The 18,267-nt window shown below is 62.1% G+C and overlaps 2 protein-coding genes and 1 long non-coding RNA gene across 7 annotated transcripts; 1 reads left to right on the plus strand and 2 right to left on the minus strand.

The window, feature by feature from the left end:
- Positions 1-29: 29 nt before the first annotated feature.
- ZNF512B (zinc finger protein 512B) lies at positions 30-11,136 on the minus strand. Of its 4 annotated transcripts, none has more exons than XM_036085452.2 (18): positions 11,061-11,135; positions 9,005-9,130; positions 8,553-8,695; positions 8,058-8,186; positions 7,239-7,933; positions 6,930-7,156; positions 6,744-6,815; positions 6,500-6,646; positions 6,211-6,335; positions 6,047-6,139; positions 5,749-5,847; positions 5,495-5,665; positions 5,143-5,337; positions 4,830-4,931; positions 4,491-4,553; positions 3,820-3,918; positions 3,315-3,562; positions 30-2,904 (listed from the first exon to the last, which is right to left on the minus strand). In XM_036085452.2, the coding sequence occupies exons 2-18, from the start codon at positions 9,126-9,128 to the stop codon at positions 2,781-2,783; spliced, it is 2,856 nt and encodes a 951-aa protein (XP_035941345.1). In that variant the 5' UTR covers positions 9,129-9,130; positions 11,061-11,135; the 3' UTR covers positions 30-2,780. The 4 variants fall into 4 exon arrangements, with proteins under 4 accessions (XP_035941345.1, XP_035941359.1, XP_035941367.1 ...); XM_036085474.2 differs by having other exon boundaries at positions 2,770-2,904; positions 3,295-3,562; XM_036085466.2 differs by having other exon boundaries at positions 30-3,562.
- LOC118531658 (uncharacterized) lies at positions 10,477-13,133 on the plus strand. 2 transcript variants are annotated; one of them, XR_004915315.2, is made up of 2 exons: positions 10,477-10,593; positions 12,919-13,133. It is a non-coding gene; the product is annotated as an uncharacterized LOC118531658 (long non-coding RNA). The 2 variants fall into 2 exon arrangements; XR_013442133.1 differs by lacking the exon at positions 10,477-10,593 and adding an exon at positions 11,633-11,801.
- Positions 13,134-13,421: 288 nt separating this feature from the next.
- Positions 13,422-18,073, minus strand: SAMD10 (sterile alpha motif domain containing 10). Its single transcript, XM_036085787.2, has 5 exons — positions 17,839-18,073; positions 15,719-15,900; positions 15,470-15,641; positions 15,005-15,145; positions 13,422-14,819 (listed from the first exon to the last, which is right to left on the minus strand). Exons 1-5 carry the CDS (start codon positions 17,927-17,929, stop codon positions 14,797-14,799), a joined length of 609 nt encoding a protein of 202 aa, XP_035941680.1. The 5' UTR covers positions 17,930-18,073; the 3' UTR covers positions 13,422-14,796.
- Between the last annotated feature and the right edge of the window lie 194 nt (positions 18,074-18,267).

The following is an 18,267-nucleotide window of genomic DNA, read 5'->3' on the forward strand; positions in this document are numbered from 1 at the left end:
TTACCACAAACTCAGCCGCACAAAGCCCCTGGAAAAAAATCAATAAACATTTATTTGATACAGTCATATTTAATACATACAGTTGATGGCCCACCCCCACGCCACTGTGGGCCGGGGAGGCGGGGACGAGGACCGGGGACAGATGGTCACAAGGTGGGCAGGGCCCGAGCTCACCGTCAAAACATCTTGCAAATAAACACTTTGTAGATAGAATATATATGTATATATATGGTTACAAGTGATAGCTGGAACCTCTCTTTCAAAATGCACTTATGTACGGAGAACTGGCATTAAAAAACCCAAACCAAGAAACCCAAAGCACAGGATGTGTGGTTGCCGGGCCAGAGGTGCTGGCCAGGCCCCCGAACCCCAGCCCTCCAGGGCAAGCCACCTGGGGCCCACCGAACTGGACACACCGGGACAGCCCTGCCCTCCGCAGATCAGGGTGCACCCGTTCTCTCCCTTCTGAACCGGAAGGACAGGATGGGGGCTACGGCTGGGAGGGCCACTGGTCACACCAGGATGCACCCTCATCTGCCTTTGCACAAGCAAATAAAGTGCATCCTATTTTTGTGTGAAGTGTCAGCCCCTTGAGTCGGCCCTTTCCTGTTCTCAGGGCAGGGGAGGGGAGGGGGTGGGCTGGGCCAGAGGTAGATCTTCAGAAAGGGACCTGGCATTGTGCCCTGGGCTTGGGTCTTGGGCAGGGTCCGTGCCCATCATGCCCCGGGGGGTCTGCCACGCCAGTCCCTCTCATTGAAGGTGTCAATCAAGGCCAGGTGGTTACCTGGCTGAACGCCCACCAGAGTGGGAGATGGGCAGATCCTGCTGAGCCCCCCAGGGCTCTGCCCCCTTTGGAGGAGGGCTCTGCCGACCAGCTCACCACTGCCACTCACCAGAGCATGGAAAGCAGGAAAGGAAGAAGGGAGAGAGGGGTCCGACCCAACAGCCACGTTTGGCAGCAGCTCCCCACACCCACTTTAAAGACAAAGAAGGGGGTTAAAGTGCTAAACATCAAGTTACCCAGGACCCCACCTCTTCCCACACATCTCGGCGGGGTTCCCAAACCAGGGACCATCTGTGGACTTCAGGAGGCGACCTGGAAACTCACCCCCCAGCAAAAAACCAGCCCCCCACTCCCCAAGGGCCAAGTACCTGAGAGGCTGGGGCGGACGGCCGTCCCCAGCAGAGGTGTTGAGGTCCAACCTCCTCCAGCCACTGGTGACAAGGACAAAATGCACCTAGGGCTCCTGCCAGCCCTGCCCAAGGCTGCCCCTGAAGTGGCTGCCTGCCCCCACCTCTGCCCCCACCAGCTGTACTCCATAGTGACACCCAGAACACGGAAAAGAAAACTCTTCTGCCCATGCAGTCCAAAGCCCTGCCCACACTGCCCTCCCTTGACCTTTGACACTGGGTCACACCCATCTGCCCATGCCTCTACCCTTTGATCAAATCAAGGTGTGTGTGACTGGGGGTAGCCCATGTCTCTACACCCCCTCCCTACCACATCAGGCCAGGATTGCCCAAGTCAGTGCCTTTTGGCCAAAGGAAGAAGCTGGAGACAGGCAGCACGACGTGCCCCAGAGGCCCCCCTGGAACCTGTCTCCTTACTGCAGAGCCAGGAGAGCTGAGCCCGACTGGGAGCCTCTCCTCTCCTGGGACTAGATGAGGACGGGAGCTGGGGGTGGGGGGGCAGAGAGGTGCCCAGTCAGCACTGCCTCCCTGAGCAGGGGAGAGACACCCTCTCAGTCCCCAGATCCACCGTCGGCACCAGGAAACCCTTAGCACCAAAATGTCAGATTGTTGTGTTTTTGTATAAAAAACAGAATAAAAAAAAGGTTGTTACTTGTCACAGCAACAAGACTGGCATCCACTACACCCAGGAGACACACGCACACGGGCAAATATCAAAATTCACATCGTCCAGGATCGGCAAGACCGAGCCCTCAGCCCACCCCCACCCCCCAGTGGGAAACAGCCTCTGTCCAAACCCAGGGGCTCTGAGGATCCTCCTCCTCCCTACACTGCCAAAGTTGGAAGATGGGGCCCAGGGAGGAGACCAGAGGCAGTGTGGCCACCTCCTCTGGGTGCCCTGAACTCCAGCCTGAACCCTAGTCAACCTGCAGACCTAGCCATCCCCTTTGGGGCCCAACACAGAGCTGCAGAGCTGCCACCAACACAATGTGACCTTGGCCAAGCTCCCTCCCTGGCCTTTAGCTCTCATATCAAAAGACCACACAACCAGAAACAAAAGGGCGGGTAAAAAAAGGGGGATGGGGACTCCCATGGGAGCCTAGCTACGAGCCAACCCAGACCAGCAGACAGAAGGCTGATTCCCACAGGGATTACTCCTCAGGGCTGGGCCCCGGTTCCCCACCCCACATGCCTGTGGGCCCCAGGCTGACCCCAGAGCCTGGATTGGCCCATCTCTAACCCATTGGACTGTCCCAACCTAGACCAGTGGCATTAGTGAACCTGGAGATTGGAGGCAAAGCTGTGCTCCACCGTGGCCCCCTCACCCCTGCTCCTGCAGCCCTGCAGGTCAGACCAGAACCCTCCCCTCGCCCCAGGCAGGGAGCACCCATGGAGATGGGATGGCAGAGAGTCCACCCACCATGACGGACAGGGGCCAGTGGGGCAGGGGCCCAAGCACAGCAAGGGTTGCACAGGCAGGGGAGGGCAGGCCTGGAGAGGTAGAGAACAGAAGCAGAGGACCCAGAGGCGGAAGGACAAGGGAGGCCATGGTGGGGCAGGCTGTCAGGTCAGCACGGTAGCAGTCAGACTCAGGGTCTGTCCTGGGAGGTAGCTGGGGGTGCTGGGGTCCAGTGTCGGGTGGAGAGGTGAGGCTGCTCAGGTGCCCTCATCAGCCCAGAACCATGGGTCACCAAGGACCCCCAAGCCTTGGGCCTGAGAAAGCAGACGGGGCATGGAGCTCACACGGTGAAGGCCCTCTGCCTGCCCTACACCGCCCCGTGGCCCTGAGGCCTAAGCTGCAGACCCTCCTCCTGCCCACCCGGGGCCCCCGACTCTGCCAGGCCCGTGAATGTCCCTGCACACTATTGCGCGTCTGTTACTGCCACAGGCCCTCCCCCAAGGGACCCCCAGCCCTGTGTGCCCTCCACAGCCTGCACCGGGGGGGGCCACCTTCAGGTAGGAGAGGGGCTGGCTGCCTCCACTGGACAGATGAACAGGCAGGGCTGGGGGATGGAGAACTGGAGGGCAGAAGGTGCTGGAGCTAGGCCCCCCGCCCTCAACAGAGTGGACCTGGCGTCCAGTGTGGGGCCAGGCCCCACCCACCTGCCAGCCACCACGCTCACTTCTCGGGGGCCTTGCTGGCTCCCATCTTCCGGCCAGTGGAGCCCCGGGCCCCCTTGTCTCTGCCTCCTGGGGGCCAGTCGTCCCGACGGGGGGGCATCTTGGGCGCGGGCTCCTCAGGGGTCCGCTCCTTGGGCTTTCGGCCTCGCTTCTTTCCGCCCGCCAGACTCTTCTTCTCCTCCTTCTTGGGCGCCAGTGAGTCCTGGCTCCTGTGTTTGGGAAGTGGGTCTGCCGAAGTACGAAACCAGTTCTGGAAAGAAAATACACAATGCAGACCCTGGGGCAGGAGGTGCTGGGCACTGGGGCTAGGCAGGCCACTGCGCTAAGGTGGCTGAGCGGCACCCAAGCTTCTCTGCTCCTCCAGGGAAGCCAGAAGCCCCGCTGAAGGGAAACCAGCAGATCTCTCAACTTTGGCTGCTCACTCCAAGGCCATACAAGCGTCACCCTCCCACCCCCCCACACCCCGCACTCCCGCCCAGGCCCAGCAGGGCGCTCAGCCCATCCCACCTCTGCATGGGTCTTGAGGATGTGATATTTGACGCCACTCTCAGAGCTGAACTCCTTCGGACACAGCAGACAACAATACTTCCCCACCAGGTGGTCTCCCTGCAAGGCATAGGGCGGGCTGGCCCCCAGAGGTTGGACCCCACCCCCACCCCTTGGAAGACCTGAAGCACCAGCTCCAACCAGGGCACCTGCCTCTCTGCCTGCATCTGTGTGCCCAACCTCTGGTTGGGGCAGCCACAGCTCATCTGGCTGGGTGCTCAACAGGTGGGCTTCCGGAACCCATGAGGCTTCTCTGTGGCAGGACCTCGGAGTTGCCCCCACTATGGGAAGGTAAGGGACACAGAGAGGATGGGAAGAGGCAGGTTGCCGGGGAAGGGTTGCAGCCTTTTCCTGAGGGCCCTCACCCCAAGCCCTGGTCAATGTGCCTGCTTACACCCACACAGACAAGGAGCCCCTGTGGGCAGAACAACTTGGGGCTGACTGGCTCACGGATAGGGCTGGAGTACCCTGGGCAGGGTTGGCCACCGGGCCCTGGCCAGTCCCTGCGCTTATGGAGGAGGCTGCCCCATGGGGGTAGGGTAGGGTCACACACACAACGTGTGGGGACCTCTAGGGGTTGGCTGGGAGTGCCGAGCACCCGCCCCACCCTGACAAAGGGCCTGGGGACTGACCTTGCTGCAGCTAGCAAGATGCGCCTTAAGACCGGACACACTGGAGTAGATGGCTTCACAGCACTGGGGACAGGAGACAACCATGAGAGAGGACCTCCCAGCAGATGCTCCCAACAAATATACACGCACCCATTGCTCAGGGGATATGAGTGCAGGGCTTGGCCCCAGGAATCTTGGGGTATGGGCAGGCTGGACCTCTCCATCTAAGGACCCTGCAGGGGCCCAGGGATCACACGTAAGCTGGTCACTTGGAGGCCCCCTACCCAGGGCCATACCTGAGCTCTTTGTCCTTGAATCCCAGTGTCCCCACACCCACCCCACCAGCCTGCCCCAACTCACATCATTGGGGCAGTTGACATGGCCTTTCTCCTTGACTTCATTCTTCCATGCCTCCAGCAGCTGGGGGTTGAGCGTGGGGAGGCCTGGCCGAGTGTAGTTGAGCTGTAAAAACAGGTGCACACCGGGGTGAGCCCAGTGGGCCTGCGTAAGGGGAGCTCCCAAGTGCCAGGCCAGGGCTGAGCCCAGATACCCGCAACTGCTCTAAGGACCTCAAGTGCGCCCTCCACAAATTTGAACCTGGACAGTCAGCCAATGGCCTAGGTCACAGGGGCAGGACCGTCACAAGGGACCCGGAGCTAAGTCACGTCCTCACCCGGGCAGTCTCAGGTACCAGGTCGTCCTTCACCCGCCGCTTGGTCCAGTCTCGAGCTAGTTCGTCCTCTGCAATCTCCTGCAGGTGGAATACGGCCACCTGGGCTGACGTGCGGCGGATGCGGCCGCTGGGGGTCCGCTCGACTCCCAGCAGATCCTCAGTTTCAGGGGGCTTGTCCTCAGGTTCCTCAGGTGGCTGCAGAGCAGGGAGGCCGAAGTGACCCACAGGAGCCATGGGGCATATGGGCCATGAGTAGCAAACACAGAGGCACCTTGCAGGGAGGGTCCCAGGCTCACGATTCCTCATGCACTCGGCCCCCAGGAAGGGAGGACCCAGGCCACGGGCTGCTCACCGGGGCCGTGTGCTCCGAGCGCATGTGGTAATCGTGTCCAGCCTTGGAGCGGTAGGTCTTTCCACAGTGGGTGCAGGGGAAGGAGGGGCTGTCCACCTCACACGGAGGCTTTCCACAGCGTCGCTGGTGGTACTGGTAGCCCATGAGGCTGGAGAAGGCGGCCCCGCAGCCCTGGGGTCGGGCTTGGGTAAGTGGCCGGCAAGAGGCTGGGCCTCATCCCACACGTGTGCCCCACACCCTGCCGTCCCACTGACCTCCTGGGGGCAGCGCAGCCTCCCCATCTGCTTCAGCACCTTGCGCAGCCGCTCCCGCTCCTCCTGCTCACTCCCCTCCGAGGCCTCAGCGTCAGAGGGCTGGGGGGCAGGCCCAGCCTTAAGATCCCCCCCACCACAGGGCCCCGCCCCTGCCCAGGGTCAGGGCCACAGATGTCCAAGGTCAGGCATGGGAGCCACTACGCTCTGCTGCCATGTGGTGATGAAAGGTCAGCGGGCAGGGCAGGGAGGGCGGGGTGGGACGGACTAGGAGGCCAGTGGTGGGCGGGTCAGGGCGTACCTTGGCGCTGTGTTCGGCCATCGTGTGATAGTTGAGGCCGGCCTTCGATTTGAACTGTTTCCGACAGTGCTGACACTTGAGAGCGTCCTGCAGCTGCAGACACGTCCCGGCCGTGAGACGCTGACTCTGAGCATCTCCCCACCCGGACCCCAGGACAGCTTTACCTTCTGACACACTTCCATGTGCTTCTTGAGCCCCACGAGGGTCTTTCGGGTGACCACGTTGCAGGTGGGGCAGACGGCCTCCCCCCGTTCATGGATGGCCCGCTGCCACTGCTCCTCAGGGCCACCTGTGGGGCAGGGCCAGGGCCTCAGGGACTGGTGGGGGCTCCCGGACGCCCTGGACGCCAAGCACAGGACCCACGGTCCACGCTCAGCCCCCAGTCCCTGTGGTCCAGGATCTGCCCCAGAGTTGAGATCTGTCCTGGGCCCCGCCTCCCGGCAGCCCTCCGACCTGGAGCTGGGTGGGCCGTGGGGGCCGGCACTTCCTTGCTGACAGTACTAGCTGGAGCCAGCACCTTCTTCCGCACATCCTCGGGGCCCGGCCCCTCCTGCTTCTTGGCGCGGTGCACGCGGGATTTGTCCTCTGCCTTGGCTAGGCCTGCGTGCACACACACAGGAGGGCAGCTGTGAGCCTAGAGTGCAGTCACACGCGTGCGTGCATCCAGCTCCAGATGCGCAACTGGCCAGGGCCCTACCTTTGAGTCCGAAGGTCCCTGAGATGGACGGCTGCTCCCCTGTAAACTTCTTGGGTGTTTTCTGTTTCCTTCCTGACTCGGGGGAGAGAAGACAGGGGCCGAGGTTCTGGTCAAATAACCATCGGGAAGCCTGGGCCAGCGGACAGCTACCCCACGCCAGCCACTGCCCCCCCGCTCTCCTCTTACTGTGCTTTGTGCGCTCCGCTCCCTCCTCAGGTGCGGACACAGGGCCTGCGGCCCTCGGTGCTTCCTTGCTCCCCAAGAGCCTGCTGCCCAGGGAGAGGGGGCTGCCGCTGGGGTCTGTGCTCAGCTGGAAGGCCGAGCTGTGGCCCGTGGTGGAGGGGCCATACTCCCCATTCTCCGGCCTCGCCTGCTTTGGCAGGATGGGGCAGGCATCCAGGCTGTCCGCTGCCCTGCAGGGAGCAGGCAGGTGAGGGGCAGGAGGGCCCACTTTGGGCCCTGTTACCACCTCCAACCCAGAAGGAGACCCCATACCTTTTCTTACCGCTGCTCCTCCCTGTGGCACGAGGAGCTTTGTTCTCAGACTTGGTCAGCAGCACCATTTTGCAAGGTGGTGTGTGTCTGCTGATGGCAATGGGCCTGCTGACCGTCACTGGCTTACTGACCACAATGGGCCTGCTGACCGTCACTGGCTTCGTGACTGGCACGGGTTTCGTAACTGTCACAAGCTTTGTCATCGGCACCGGTTTGTTGATGGTCACCGGTTTGGTAACCGGCACGGATTTGGTGACTGGCACTGGCTTATTGAGAGTCACTGCCTTGGTGACTGGCACAGGTTTGGTGACCGGCACAGACCTGGTGACTGGTATGGGTTTGGTGACCGGCACGGGCCTGCTGACCGTGACAGCCTTGGTGACCGGCACAGGCCTGCTGACCGTGACAGCCTTGGTGACCGGCACAGGCCTGCTGACCGTCACTGGCTTGCTGATGCCGATGGGTTTGCTGACACCCACAGGTTTGCCAATGGTGACAGGTTTGCTCACTCCGATGGGCTTGCTGACCCCAACGGGCCGGCTGATGGTGACCGGCCGGCTGACTGGCCCAGGCTTGGGGGCAGGCAGGGGTCGGTCCATGTGGTTCCAAATGCGGTGCTTCTCCAGCTGGGTCTTGGAGGTGAAGGCAGCCTCACAGAAGGGGCAGGGAAAGGTCAGCCTTTCTGGGATGGCGCCCTGAGGGGAAAGGGCAGACATGGGGAGGACAGCCTGAGGCCACTGCCCACACACACCCTACACAGGCAGGTGGGGCAGGGTGGGCCCCAGGCCTCTTCCTCCTCCCTGCCCCACCGCCCCTTACCCCTTGACACCGCTGGTAATGATACTTGAGCCCGTAGATGCTGGGGAATTCCAGCCAGCACCCTGAGTTTGGACACTTCACCCTTGAGTGTGCCTTGAATTCGTCTTTCCACTGGTTCATCAGGGAGAGCTGCGCATGGAAAAGGCGAGGCTGCTGACCCCTCAGCCAGCTGGGCCTCTGCCAAGCCCAGCCCCAGACTCAGCACCCTCCCCAGGCCTGCAGGGCAGACAGGCAGCAAGAACCCCCGCACCTCAGGACTGCAGCAAGACTCAGGCCGCTCCAAGCAGCGACTGTGTACTAGACCTGTTCTAAAGCCCCACAGACGTGGTCCACTAGATCCCAGGCCACAACATGAAGCCTTAAAGCATGGAGCGACCCTCTGATGCAGGCTGGGAGGGCTTGGGGCTGGATGTATGGCAAGCTAGCTAAGGCAGGGCAGTGGTCATGACAGGCAGATCCCAGTGTGAGTCCCACCCCAGCCTTCAAGGAGCTCACAGGAATGTCTCGGAGGGCCTGGTTCTCAGCTTTCGGACGCCCCTTCTTCTTCCCTTCGGTCCTGTCACTGGCTGGACTTCCCGAGTCAAAGCAGAGTGGGGCCTGGCTGGGCACTGTCTGCCCACCCCGGGCCACCGGCATCCCTGCAACACATGATATGCCAAGACTTAGAAGCTTTGCTTCCCACGGCCTCGCCTGCCACCCAGGGGGCTGGTCAGGCCTGGAGTAAGCCCCACTTCCCCCATAGTGAAGCATGGGGAATGGGAGACTATGGTCAGCCTAGGACAAGAATCCAGGGCCCCAGGCTGCCCCCACCCTGGGAAGGCTCTCAAGAGCCCAGGCAGCCCAGGAGCCGGACCACTGGGGAGCTGGGAGCTGGGGAGGAGTCCCACACCCAGCACTGGCTGCCTGCGATGATTGCCTGGAGTTGACCTTGGCCTGACCTCTCTTACCCAACTTTGGTGGGTCGTGCAGCACAGGAAGTCGGACCTCATTCCGGCCTCCATCCTTCCCAGGTCCACTCTTGGTGGACCCTGGGAGCCGGCGGCCTCCTCCAACGCAGAAGGGATCAGTCATCTCTGCACAGCAAGTGGACAGACCTGTGAGGCCTACCAGGCCTGAGCCAGGACTTGAAATGGGCTGGCCCTGAGCCCCACCCCCCGACAGGCCCCTCTCTGGCTCAGGAAAGGAGCGACTACCTGCCTATGTATTTGGCCACATGGGAAAATAGATGATGGAGGCTTCTGGTTTAGGGGAGGGGCTGCCCAGATGAGGTCCCCCCACATTATACAGAAGACACAATGATCTTGGAAGCATCTAACCCTGTCCTGAAACCCTCATCAGCTCCCACAGACTTCTGTCCCCAGACACACAGTCCCAAAGAGTGCCAAGAATCACACCTGCTACCGGGCTGGGGGGGTGGCCCTAGAGAGGTGGAGTGTTCAGAAGGGAAGAGGTCAACAGCATCCCTCCCAGCGGCCTATCATGACACCAGTATGGCCGCTAGCTCACAGGCTGTGCTGGCCCAGGACCTTGGGACACCTTTCTCCACAGCCCCACCCAGACCAAAGGCAATGCCACCCTACCTGGGTGGGCATCCCTGGATCCTCCTCTCCAGGACACAGGTGGAAGATGGCCAAGATGGGCACTGAAGGCCCCTAGCCTACTCCCCAACTTAGCAAGTTCCCCAGGGGACATGGGCGGCTGATCAAGGACTGAGCACCCTACAAGCACCTGGTTCTGGTCCCCATGCCAGCTGAACCATCCTATCTGACCCTCTTCTCAGCCTTGTCTCCAGCAGGAATCCCTCAGCCAACCCGCTACCTGGCTGACCTCCTCCCCACCTCCGCCCTCAAAAGCCTCTCTGTCCCCCACCTACATGCCCACCAGCACCACTCCTCCAGAGACCACCAGCCACTGGCCACAAGGAATACCCCACTGCCCAAGGCTGGGTCTCCATAGGCCTGTTCTGCTGGGGGACCCCAGACCCTGAGAGCTGGGGGCAGGGACTCTGAGCTCAGCCCTCTGGATCCTCCCACAGGGACACCCAAGGCCACAGGAAGGGGGCTGGGGGCAGTTGTGTGGGCAGGGGGCACCTCTTCTGGTAGGTCCCAACTAACGTAGATCAGAAGAAATGTGGAGGGACTGCAGTGCCTAGAGGGGATCCAGAGGCTGAGGTCAAAGGTAAGGACAGTCACTGCCCGCTGCCAAGGGGGTGCCCGTATCCTAAGCCTGGGGGGAGGTACGGGTCTACGTGGGCCTAAACAAACTTCTCCAAAGTCCTCACGCGGAAACTTCTAAAGGAGACTGCCAGCATCAGTCACCCCAGCCCCAGGATGACTCCAACAGCCTGGGGTGTGGGTGCCTGCCAAGAACCCACTTTCCAATCTCTCTCCAGCTTGGGTGGAGAATTCAGAGCTGGGGGGTTGGGGCCAGGGCTGCCCTAGGAGGCTGACACCCTCTTTCCATCCAGGACCTGTCACTTGCACAACAGGAGGAAAAGAGATTCCACCCTGCCTGAGGGCCCAGCAGGGTCGCAGAGGTGGGACACTCGCGGGGGGGGGGGGGGGGGGCGCGCCCCAAGCAACCCTGGCGGCAGGACGGTAGCCAAGGCTGGGCGCACGGATGAGGCTGGCCACGGAATGCACACCTGGAGGCTGGCCTTGCCACCCACCTGCCACCTGCGGCCGGGGTGCGGGGCCCTGGCTTGGCCCCGAAAGGGCCTATTGCAGGCGCCGGGGGGGGGGGGGCGGGGGGGGGGCGAAGGCAGTGAACCAAAATGGCGACTTTTTCTGGAGAAGGAGGAGGCAGGAGCGCGGCGCCGGCGCGGGGCGCGGCGCTGGGCGGGGGGGGCGGGGGGGGTCCGGACGCGGCGGGGGTGCGGCGGGCGGGGGCTCCGGGCCCGGCCCCCACACCACCCCCCCCGACCTGCGCGCGGGGTCAGGGTCGGGGACGCGGCCGAGCGATGGCTGCTCCGGGGTCCGGCCCGGGGCGCGGCCGGGTGCTTACCTGCGGCGCCCAGCGGGACGGCGGCCGGGGCGGGGGCCGGGGCCGGGGCGCTGGGCGCGGGGCGCGGGGTCCGGGCGGCGCAGGCTGCGCGCCGCGCTGCGCACATGCGCGCTCCCGCCCCTCCCACCTTTGACAGTTTTACTGTGGGGGGGAGGGGGCGAACTCTCGCGGTATTCCTGCAGCAGCTCCGCGACGGGGAGGAACGGGTTGGGGGGAGGGGGCCCATCGGCCCGGCCGGCCCCCTTGCCCCGCTCCCGACTCCGTCGCCTCCGTCGGCCAGGGCTCCGGTGCAAATTGGCCAGTTATGCCGCCCCTAGGGCAAGAGGCGTTTTTCAGGCAATGGGGTAAACTGAGGCACTGTAGGGGCTCTGGGAACTGCTCGAAGCCCAGGGTACGCGGATCCAAGCGACGAGATGCCTCTAGGTGCTGGCTCTGGGAGGGTGCTCCCATGGAGACCACCATCCTCTGGGAGTCGAACTCCTGGCCCCAGGGAGTCTTGCGCCTGCAGAGCGGGATCTGGGTGTCTTCCAACGAGCCCCGTGACCACCTCTGTCTGTGGCCACGCTCAGATCATTGCCTGGCTCCTAGCAGTGCTGGGGCAGTTTGAGGCCGTGGGCCCTGCTGGGGCTACTGACCATCGGAACAGCCTCCGTCTGCTTCGGGTGGGGGTGATTCTAGGCCAGCCGTGCTTTGCTCCACGGTACCCCAGAACCCGGGCCTGTGAGGGCACCCCAGTATGAGGTCTGGGGGAATGGGGCACCAACCGTACCAGGACTTGGGAATAAATGAAGCAGGGGAAGAGGGACTAGTTGGGAAACAGTTACAAGGTGCACCCTTCCCCACCCCCTACTCCTCTCCCCACTTCACACTTCTGTGTGCCCTGGAACAGGTTGGGTGCATTGCTTGGGGGCAGGGCACAAGAGGTCAGATTGGGGTCTGCCTGTCCTCACAGGGATTCTTGGGACCTGCTTCTCTAATGGCTGGCACAAAGTGCTCACAGAGAGAGGGGTGGGGGCCCTCTGTGCAGGGTTCAGTGGGTTAGAGCTTCCCTTGGAAATCAGAGCCAGAGAAAGGCCCACGTGACCCCAGGAGGAAGAGGGAGGGTCCTGTCCTTCCCTTATTGACGGAGCCCACACTGGGGGCAGGACATGCAGGATTTGGGGAGGGGTCAGTGCATGAGATGCAGACAAGTTTGTCGTATTTCCCCATGTAAGTCTGCATGTTCATGTGTGTAACACATCAGTGCCCATTGGTAGGTGTGTGTCTGAGTGACCATACGTGCTGGGCTGTGTCCTGTGTGGACGACTGATGTCAGGGTATGTCTGTGTGTCCTGTACTAGGGGAAGAGGGTGCCTGTCTGCATGTTAATATCTGGAGGACTAGATGCGCGGTGTGTGTGGCTGGAGGGACACCTGTATCTTAGCAGCTGCGTGTCCAGGCTACAGCGTGCCTGGATGTCAGGACGTGGTGTGCTGTGCCCCTGTGTTTCTGTATGTTAGGGGTCACTGTGTGTCAGGGTGTACTGTGGGTCTGGATACTAGCCTCCTTGTGTCTCTGTGTGTCCACACTCCGGTGGTCAGTTTATGCCCCTGTGTTGCCCTGTGTCTGGTTGCTGTGTGGGTACCCGTGTTGGGGGTGTCCTGACCTGTGTGTTTCTTATGTTAGAGCATTACCCTGTGTGGTGCGCTTAACGGGGGCCCTCCAAGATTGCCACATCAAATCCCTGGAACCCATGAATGGGACCTGATTTGGGAAAAAAAGGTCTTTGCAGATCTGCTTAAGTGAAGGGTTTTGAGATGAGAAGATCATCCTGGATTGTCCAGGTGGTCCTTAAATCCGGTGACAAGTTTCTTTGTAGGAGGAAGATTTGACACAGAAGGTGATGTGAGCACCGAGGCTGGGATGGAGTGACATGCCACGAGCCCAGGAGTCCCTGGGGCAGCCACAAGAAGCTGGGAGAGGTGAGGAAGGGTTCTACCCGGGGCTCCAGGAGGCAGTGTGACCCTGCTGGGTTTCAGACTGGTGGCCTGCATTACTTACTGGAACAAAATCCATTTCTGTTGTGTTAAGCTTCCCAGTTGTGCTAATTTGTCACGGCAGCCCCAGGAAAGTAACGCACCTCTGTCCCTGCGTCTGGGTGCAGTCCACAGGGCTGAGCCCAGGATTCCAGCCCTCTGCCTCTTTCCCCACCTGGCCCTGGGGTGAACAGGTACCCTGTCAAGATGCGACGCCACTGCCCCCTAGTGGCCCCGTGGAGGCACCTGACCTGGGCACCGCACCCCCTCCTCCCACAGCCAGGGCCTCTCCACCCAGGGCTCTTCCCACTCTCAAACACCCAGTTGGCTGGAGCCGAACACACACTTGGGGCACTTGAGAACCAGGTTTATTTCTGGTCTTTTTGTCAGAATATAAAAAAGCGCAAAACAAAGAAGACAAGACAAGAGCATGGGGGCATGGGGGCAAGACAAAAGAGGGAGAAGGTGGGGGCAGTGATAGGAAGGACCCTCCGGAAAAGACAACGCTGTGATGGCACAAGGTGGGCTGGGACAATCAGGGTGGCCAGACAGGACATGGGGGCTTCCTATATCGGCCTACAGGATGGGGAGCACCAGGCCAAATTCCACTCAGGACCTGCAGCAACCAACCTCCCACCTGGAGGCCAGCTCAGGGCACAGAGAAGAGGCTGGAGGCTCAGCCTCATCTCTCCCTGAAATTTTCAGAGTTCCCTAGGGGAATGGGAAGGCAGAGGAGCAAGAGGGTGGGGGCTACCAGGACCACCCTCACTGTCCCTCTGCTGGGCAGCACCAGTCCCAAACCTTGGGCCCCCTGACCCACGGAGTGGTTGCTGAGGGGCTGGCTGGGTCCCTGGTGGGTGGGTGTGGGCGATGCAGCCCTCAGGACAGTCTCTTCTATGAATTCGGATTTTCCTGGGAAAGGAGCAGTGAGAATACACATGCCCCCGACTGTGCCTCAGGGCAGCTCCCCAACAAATGTTGGGAGAGCAGGAGCTGGACTCCCAAACCCAAGGCCACAACATGGCTGAGCCTAATCCTGGCTATGGGGTCCTCATGGTGCTGTGTTAGGTCTTAGGCACCTGAGCAATCCCCAGACCTCTCTTGCTTCAGGTCCTGGGAATAGATGGGGGTGTGGTGAGGGTCTCAGAAATCATGAGGGAGAGTTCTTGGCGGCTGCTGCTGACCATGGGGGGGGGGGTGGCCCTGGCCAAAGGGAGCCTGCACAGTTCATCCCACCTGTGCCGGCAATCCTCTAGGTGCTGGGTGAAGGTGTAGAACTGGACAAATGGGCAGACACAAACCTCTTGCCCTGGGGAGGGCAGGATGCCCAGAGGGAGCGTGACTCAGCAGGCAATAGGGGCGCGGACATCAGTGTGGGTGAAGGGAATATAAATAATAAAGAGACTCCCTGGGAGTCTAGGGGGATAGCCAGACCCTGCCCTGGCTCCAGGTAGCTGCCCCGCATGCTGCCAGCAGCACCAGAGGGTGGATTTGGGCTCAGGTCCTGGGAGGAAGGGCCACACCCAAGCAGCCCCCACCTGCTCACAGCCCAGAATGCACAACCAGAGATGGCAATCCTGGTCCCACCTGTCCACTGGGTTGGGCTCAGCCCCTGGCGCCTCTGGCGGGGTCCGAGAGGGGCTGTGTGCCAGGTCTGCATCGTCCTTGCCACAGGCTCTGGTCACAGTGCTGGGGTCCGGGCTTCAAGCCCCAGGCAGCAGCTAGGACGTGTTTCCGAAAGAGGCTACGGGGTGGAGGGGGTGAGGAGGGGTGGAGATGTCTGGCATCTCCGTTCTGCCCGGGGCACAGGTCAGCCCTTCCTGGCGCCTGCGGCTGCCCCCCTGAGCTCAGCCCACCCACCCCACACCTGGGCCTCCCGCCCAGCCTCCCCCACCCCCAGGCCTCCCACACACTCCTGGCCCCACTGACCTTGGCTGAGCAGCTGCAGGCTCCGCCCCTCCTCGCGCACCTGCAGGCGCAGCACCTGCTGCAGCACTTCCTGCCGCTGTGCTTCCTGCGCCAGCCCCATGCGCTGCAGTTTCTCCCCATTCAGCCGCAGCAGCGCCCGGCCTGAGAGCGAGGGCGAGAGGGCCGAGCCAAGGTCAGCATCCAAGGGGCATCAGGAGCCGAGGCCGAGAGAGAGGAAGGGGAGGGGCGCACAGAGAGGCTCAAGGACGGGGAAAGGGAGGCGGAGACACAGAGATTTAGAGAGACAGGGAGAGAAGGTGAGAGGCAGCGGAAAGGCCAGGGCAGGCAGAGCCCGGGCAGAGAAACACACTGGGGAGACTGGAGAGACTGGAAGGAGAGGTCGGCTCAGCAGGAAACAGGAGGGAGGGAGCAAGGGCAGGCTGGGGGGATCCCTATGCCCCTTCCCACACCCCGCCCCCAAGGCACCTGTGATGGCGTGCTGGGAGAAGGCCTCCACATAGACGAGGTAGTTGTGGGGACAGTGCTTCTTGAGCCACTTGCACACGTCCTGCTGACTCCACAGGACCACAGGCCTCGTCAGGCCGCCCAGGGAGGGGCTTGTGTGGTACAGGCCATAGTGGTCAGAGTACAGCCGGCCCTGCGGAGCAGATGGGTGGCAGCTGGGGTGAGGTGGTGGGAAGGGCAGGGGCTGAGGTGGGTACGGTGGGTGGGTACCTGGGGGGCCTCTGTGCCAGGCTGCTGCAGGAGCTTGACAGGCCGGCCACCAGCGGCCCTCTGGCTACGGGAGTCGTGCCACGTGAGGCTGGTGCCCGGCGTCCGAGGCAGGTGGCAGGGGATGCTCTCAGCGGACACCGTGTGCTCCAGGAGGGTTTGGCAGAAGCTGAAGTGTGCAGCGGCTGCAGAGCATGGGTGCCTGATCAGAGTGGTCAGGGGCAGGGCCAGAGGATCATCTCTCTGCAAACCAGCTCCCTGCTCAACCCATCCTCCCTCCAACAAAGGAGAGGGTCCCAAGCCCCCAAAGGTAGAAAGGAAGCGTGCAAAGGCTGTCTTGAGTACCCCACCCAGTCCAAAGATGACGAACTGGGAACATCTTTCCTCTTCTGAGTGCATCTGGGGAGCAGGATGGATTCTGCTTCGATTAGAGAGACAATGTGCCCACCAGGGAGCATAAGACTTACAGCCTGGTGAGGGGCTATCCTGAGACAGGCCTGATGTCATCCTTGCTTTGGGATGACGAATGCTGAACCAGACCAGGGTTCAGGGAACCAGACCAGGCCCCTATGTCCTGGGAGACCCTGCGTGATGGTGACCCTCTGAGTATGCTGGCTTCCCATCACCATTGAAGGCACCCAGGCTCTGCGGCCATACCTGGCATTTGAGACTTGGCTCCTGTCCTGCTGTGCTCATCTGCCAACCCATCAACAGGAAGCCTGAATGGACTCTGGGCAAGCCGGCAACCAGGTTACCTGCTCTTCCACCTGTCACAGGGCCCTTGGCCCAGGACAACTTCCGTGCATGCTGGGCGTCCAGCGGACATGGGCTGCTCAGTGCAGGTGTGTAGGGCCCAGCCATATGCTCAGGGAGCCATAGTGACACCTTGTGCCCTCTCTTCCCACACACATTTCACTACACTCAAGTTGTAGTTTCACCTTCATTTCTGCACTTGTTGCTCACATGGCTCACGGGAGGCAGACGCCTGAACGGTCACCTCCCAGCCCTTGCACATGTCTTGGCACACAGGAGGTGCCCAGAAGCATTGTGGATGGATGGGTGGATGGAGAAAGGCTCTGTGGGGTGTCCACAAGTCAGTAGAGCCCTGGGGAGAGGGAGGAACCTGGGCCCAGGCTTGCCCTCATCTTTACAGCATCCAGGTCCCAACTCAGCAGGCAGAAGCAGGTTCCTGGTCATGGCCCTTGCCTCACTGGCTCTCAGCACTAAAATGAGAGACCCTCTCTCTCATGGACACACCTCAAGCCCTCAACTGAGGGCAGAGTTTGGCGATATGCCCAGGTCTCAGTAATGGGGAAAACCAATCACTCCCCCTCCTTCTACCCCTTAAGATTCCTCGGATTTAGCAACCCCTCTTCATTCTTGCAACTTCCCGGAATTGAATGACCCCAGGTGACTCTAAATTTGAGATCCAGGGTCAAACAGAGGGTGTGGCTGGTGTGGTTGCTGCCCCGATGTGGCTTCTAATATCCTGGAAGAAGACTTATTCTAAGCCGGCATCTTTCAGGGCACAGGTTCCTGAGCCACTTGGCCTCACATCGCAGGGCCTCGCGGAGCCCGGCCGGGCCAGGGCAGGAGCGTGAAACTCTGGGCGAACCAGTCGGACGCCACAGCGTGCGCTGCACCTGTCCGGGTCCAGCCGGGCCCCGCCCATTTCCTGCCCTTGCTCGGGGAAGGATCTCCGTCTTTCCGTCTGTCAGCCCGTCGTTCCGTCCCTCCCTCTTAGCCCCAACGTCAGAATTCCAGCATAAAATGGGGCGGGGGCGCCCAAGCCCGGCTGTGGCCTCGGCTCTCTCTCGGCCCCACTGCAAGAGCTAGGGAAGGAAGGGCGCGCAAAGGAAAAGGTGACCGCGGGATGGTGCCGGCCTAAGGACAGGAGCCCCAGCCGGTAACCTCCTCCAAGCCAAGGGTGCGCTGATCCCCAAGGCCTGAGGCCACCCCCCCCAGCTCAGGACAAAGACACCAGGGACCCCGTTCGGCCAGGACGCGCGCCCCACTCCGCTCCAAACCGTTGCTTGGAGTCTGCCAGATCCCGCCCCCATCCCTCTCGGTCCCCCCAGCCCCCAACCCGCGACATCCCCGCGCCCTGGTCCACCCCTGCTCACCGTCCACATCCCGGCGTTCCCCGAAGCCGGCACGCACAGCCCCGGCGCGGCCTCGCGGGGGGCTCAGCTTGGTCCTTAGCTCCGTGAACATGGGGCCCAAGGATCCCGGGCCGGTGCACACGCCCCTCGCCGGGGGCAAGGCGGCCCGTGTGGCCGGCGGGGAACGCGCGCCGCTGCCCCGCCCCAGCCGGCCCCGCGCCCGAGCCGGTCCCCGCGCCCGGCGAGTCTGCGCGGCGAGGCACCTGCCTGTGAGCCCCGAGTGCCGGGCGCGCTCCGGGAGCTCCGAGGTGTGTCGGCGGCGCGCAGGTCTGCGTATGCAAAGGGTGTCTGCCGGGGTGTAAGGGGCGATCTCGCACACCTCGGCATGGCTTCAAGGACGAGTGACTCTGTGCACCTTTAGGGGTCCAGACGTCTCAAGGGGCCTCTGAG

This window comes from Halichoerus grypus, chromosome 10, assembly GCF_964656455.1.
Source record: "Halichoerus grypus chromosome 10, mHalGry1.hap1.1, whole genome shotgun sequence".
Classification (NCBI taxonomy): domain Eukaryota; kingdom Metazoa; phylum Chordata; class Mammalia; order Carnivora; family Phocidae; genus Halichoerus; species Halichoerus grypus.

Bases quoted from the DNA above. Each gene is read 5' to 3' on its own strand.
- SAMD10 (XM_036085787.2), bottom strand. From the start codon at position 17,929: ATGTTCACGGAGCTAAGGACCAAGCTGAGCCCCCCGCGAGGCCGCGCC. The intron at 15,901-17,838 runs GTGAGCAGGGGT...CATGCTCTGCAG, and splicing joins GGAACGCCGGGATGTGGACG to CCGCTGCACACTTCAGCTTC. The intron at 15,642-15,718 runs GTACCCACCCAC...TCTGCTCCGCAG, and splicing joins CTGGCACAGAGGCCCCCCAG to GGCCGGCTGTACTCTGACCA.
- ZNF512B (XM_036085452.2), bottom strand. From the start codon at position 9,128: ATGACTGATCCCTTCTGCGTTGGAGGAGGCCGCCGGCTCCCAGGGTCC. The intron at 8,187-8,552 runs GTGAGCTCCTTG...TTCCATGCGCAG, and splicing joins AGGCCCTCCGAGACATTCCT to CTCTCCCTGATGAACCAGTG. The intron at 5,338-5,494 runs GTGAGCAGCCCG...CCTGCTCTGCAG, and splicing joins GCTCGGAGCACACGGCCCCG to CCACCTGAGGAACCTGAGGA.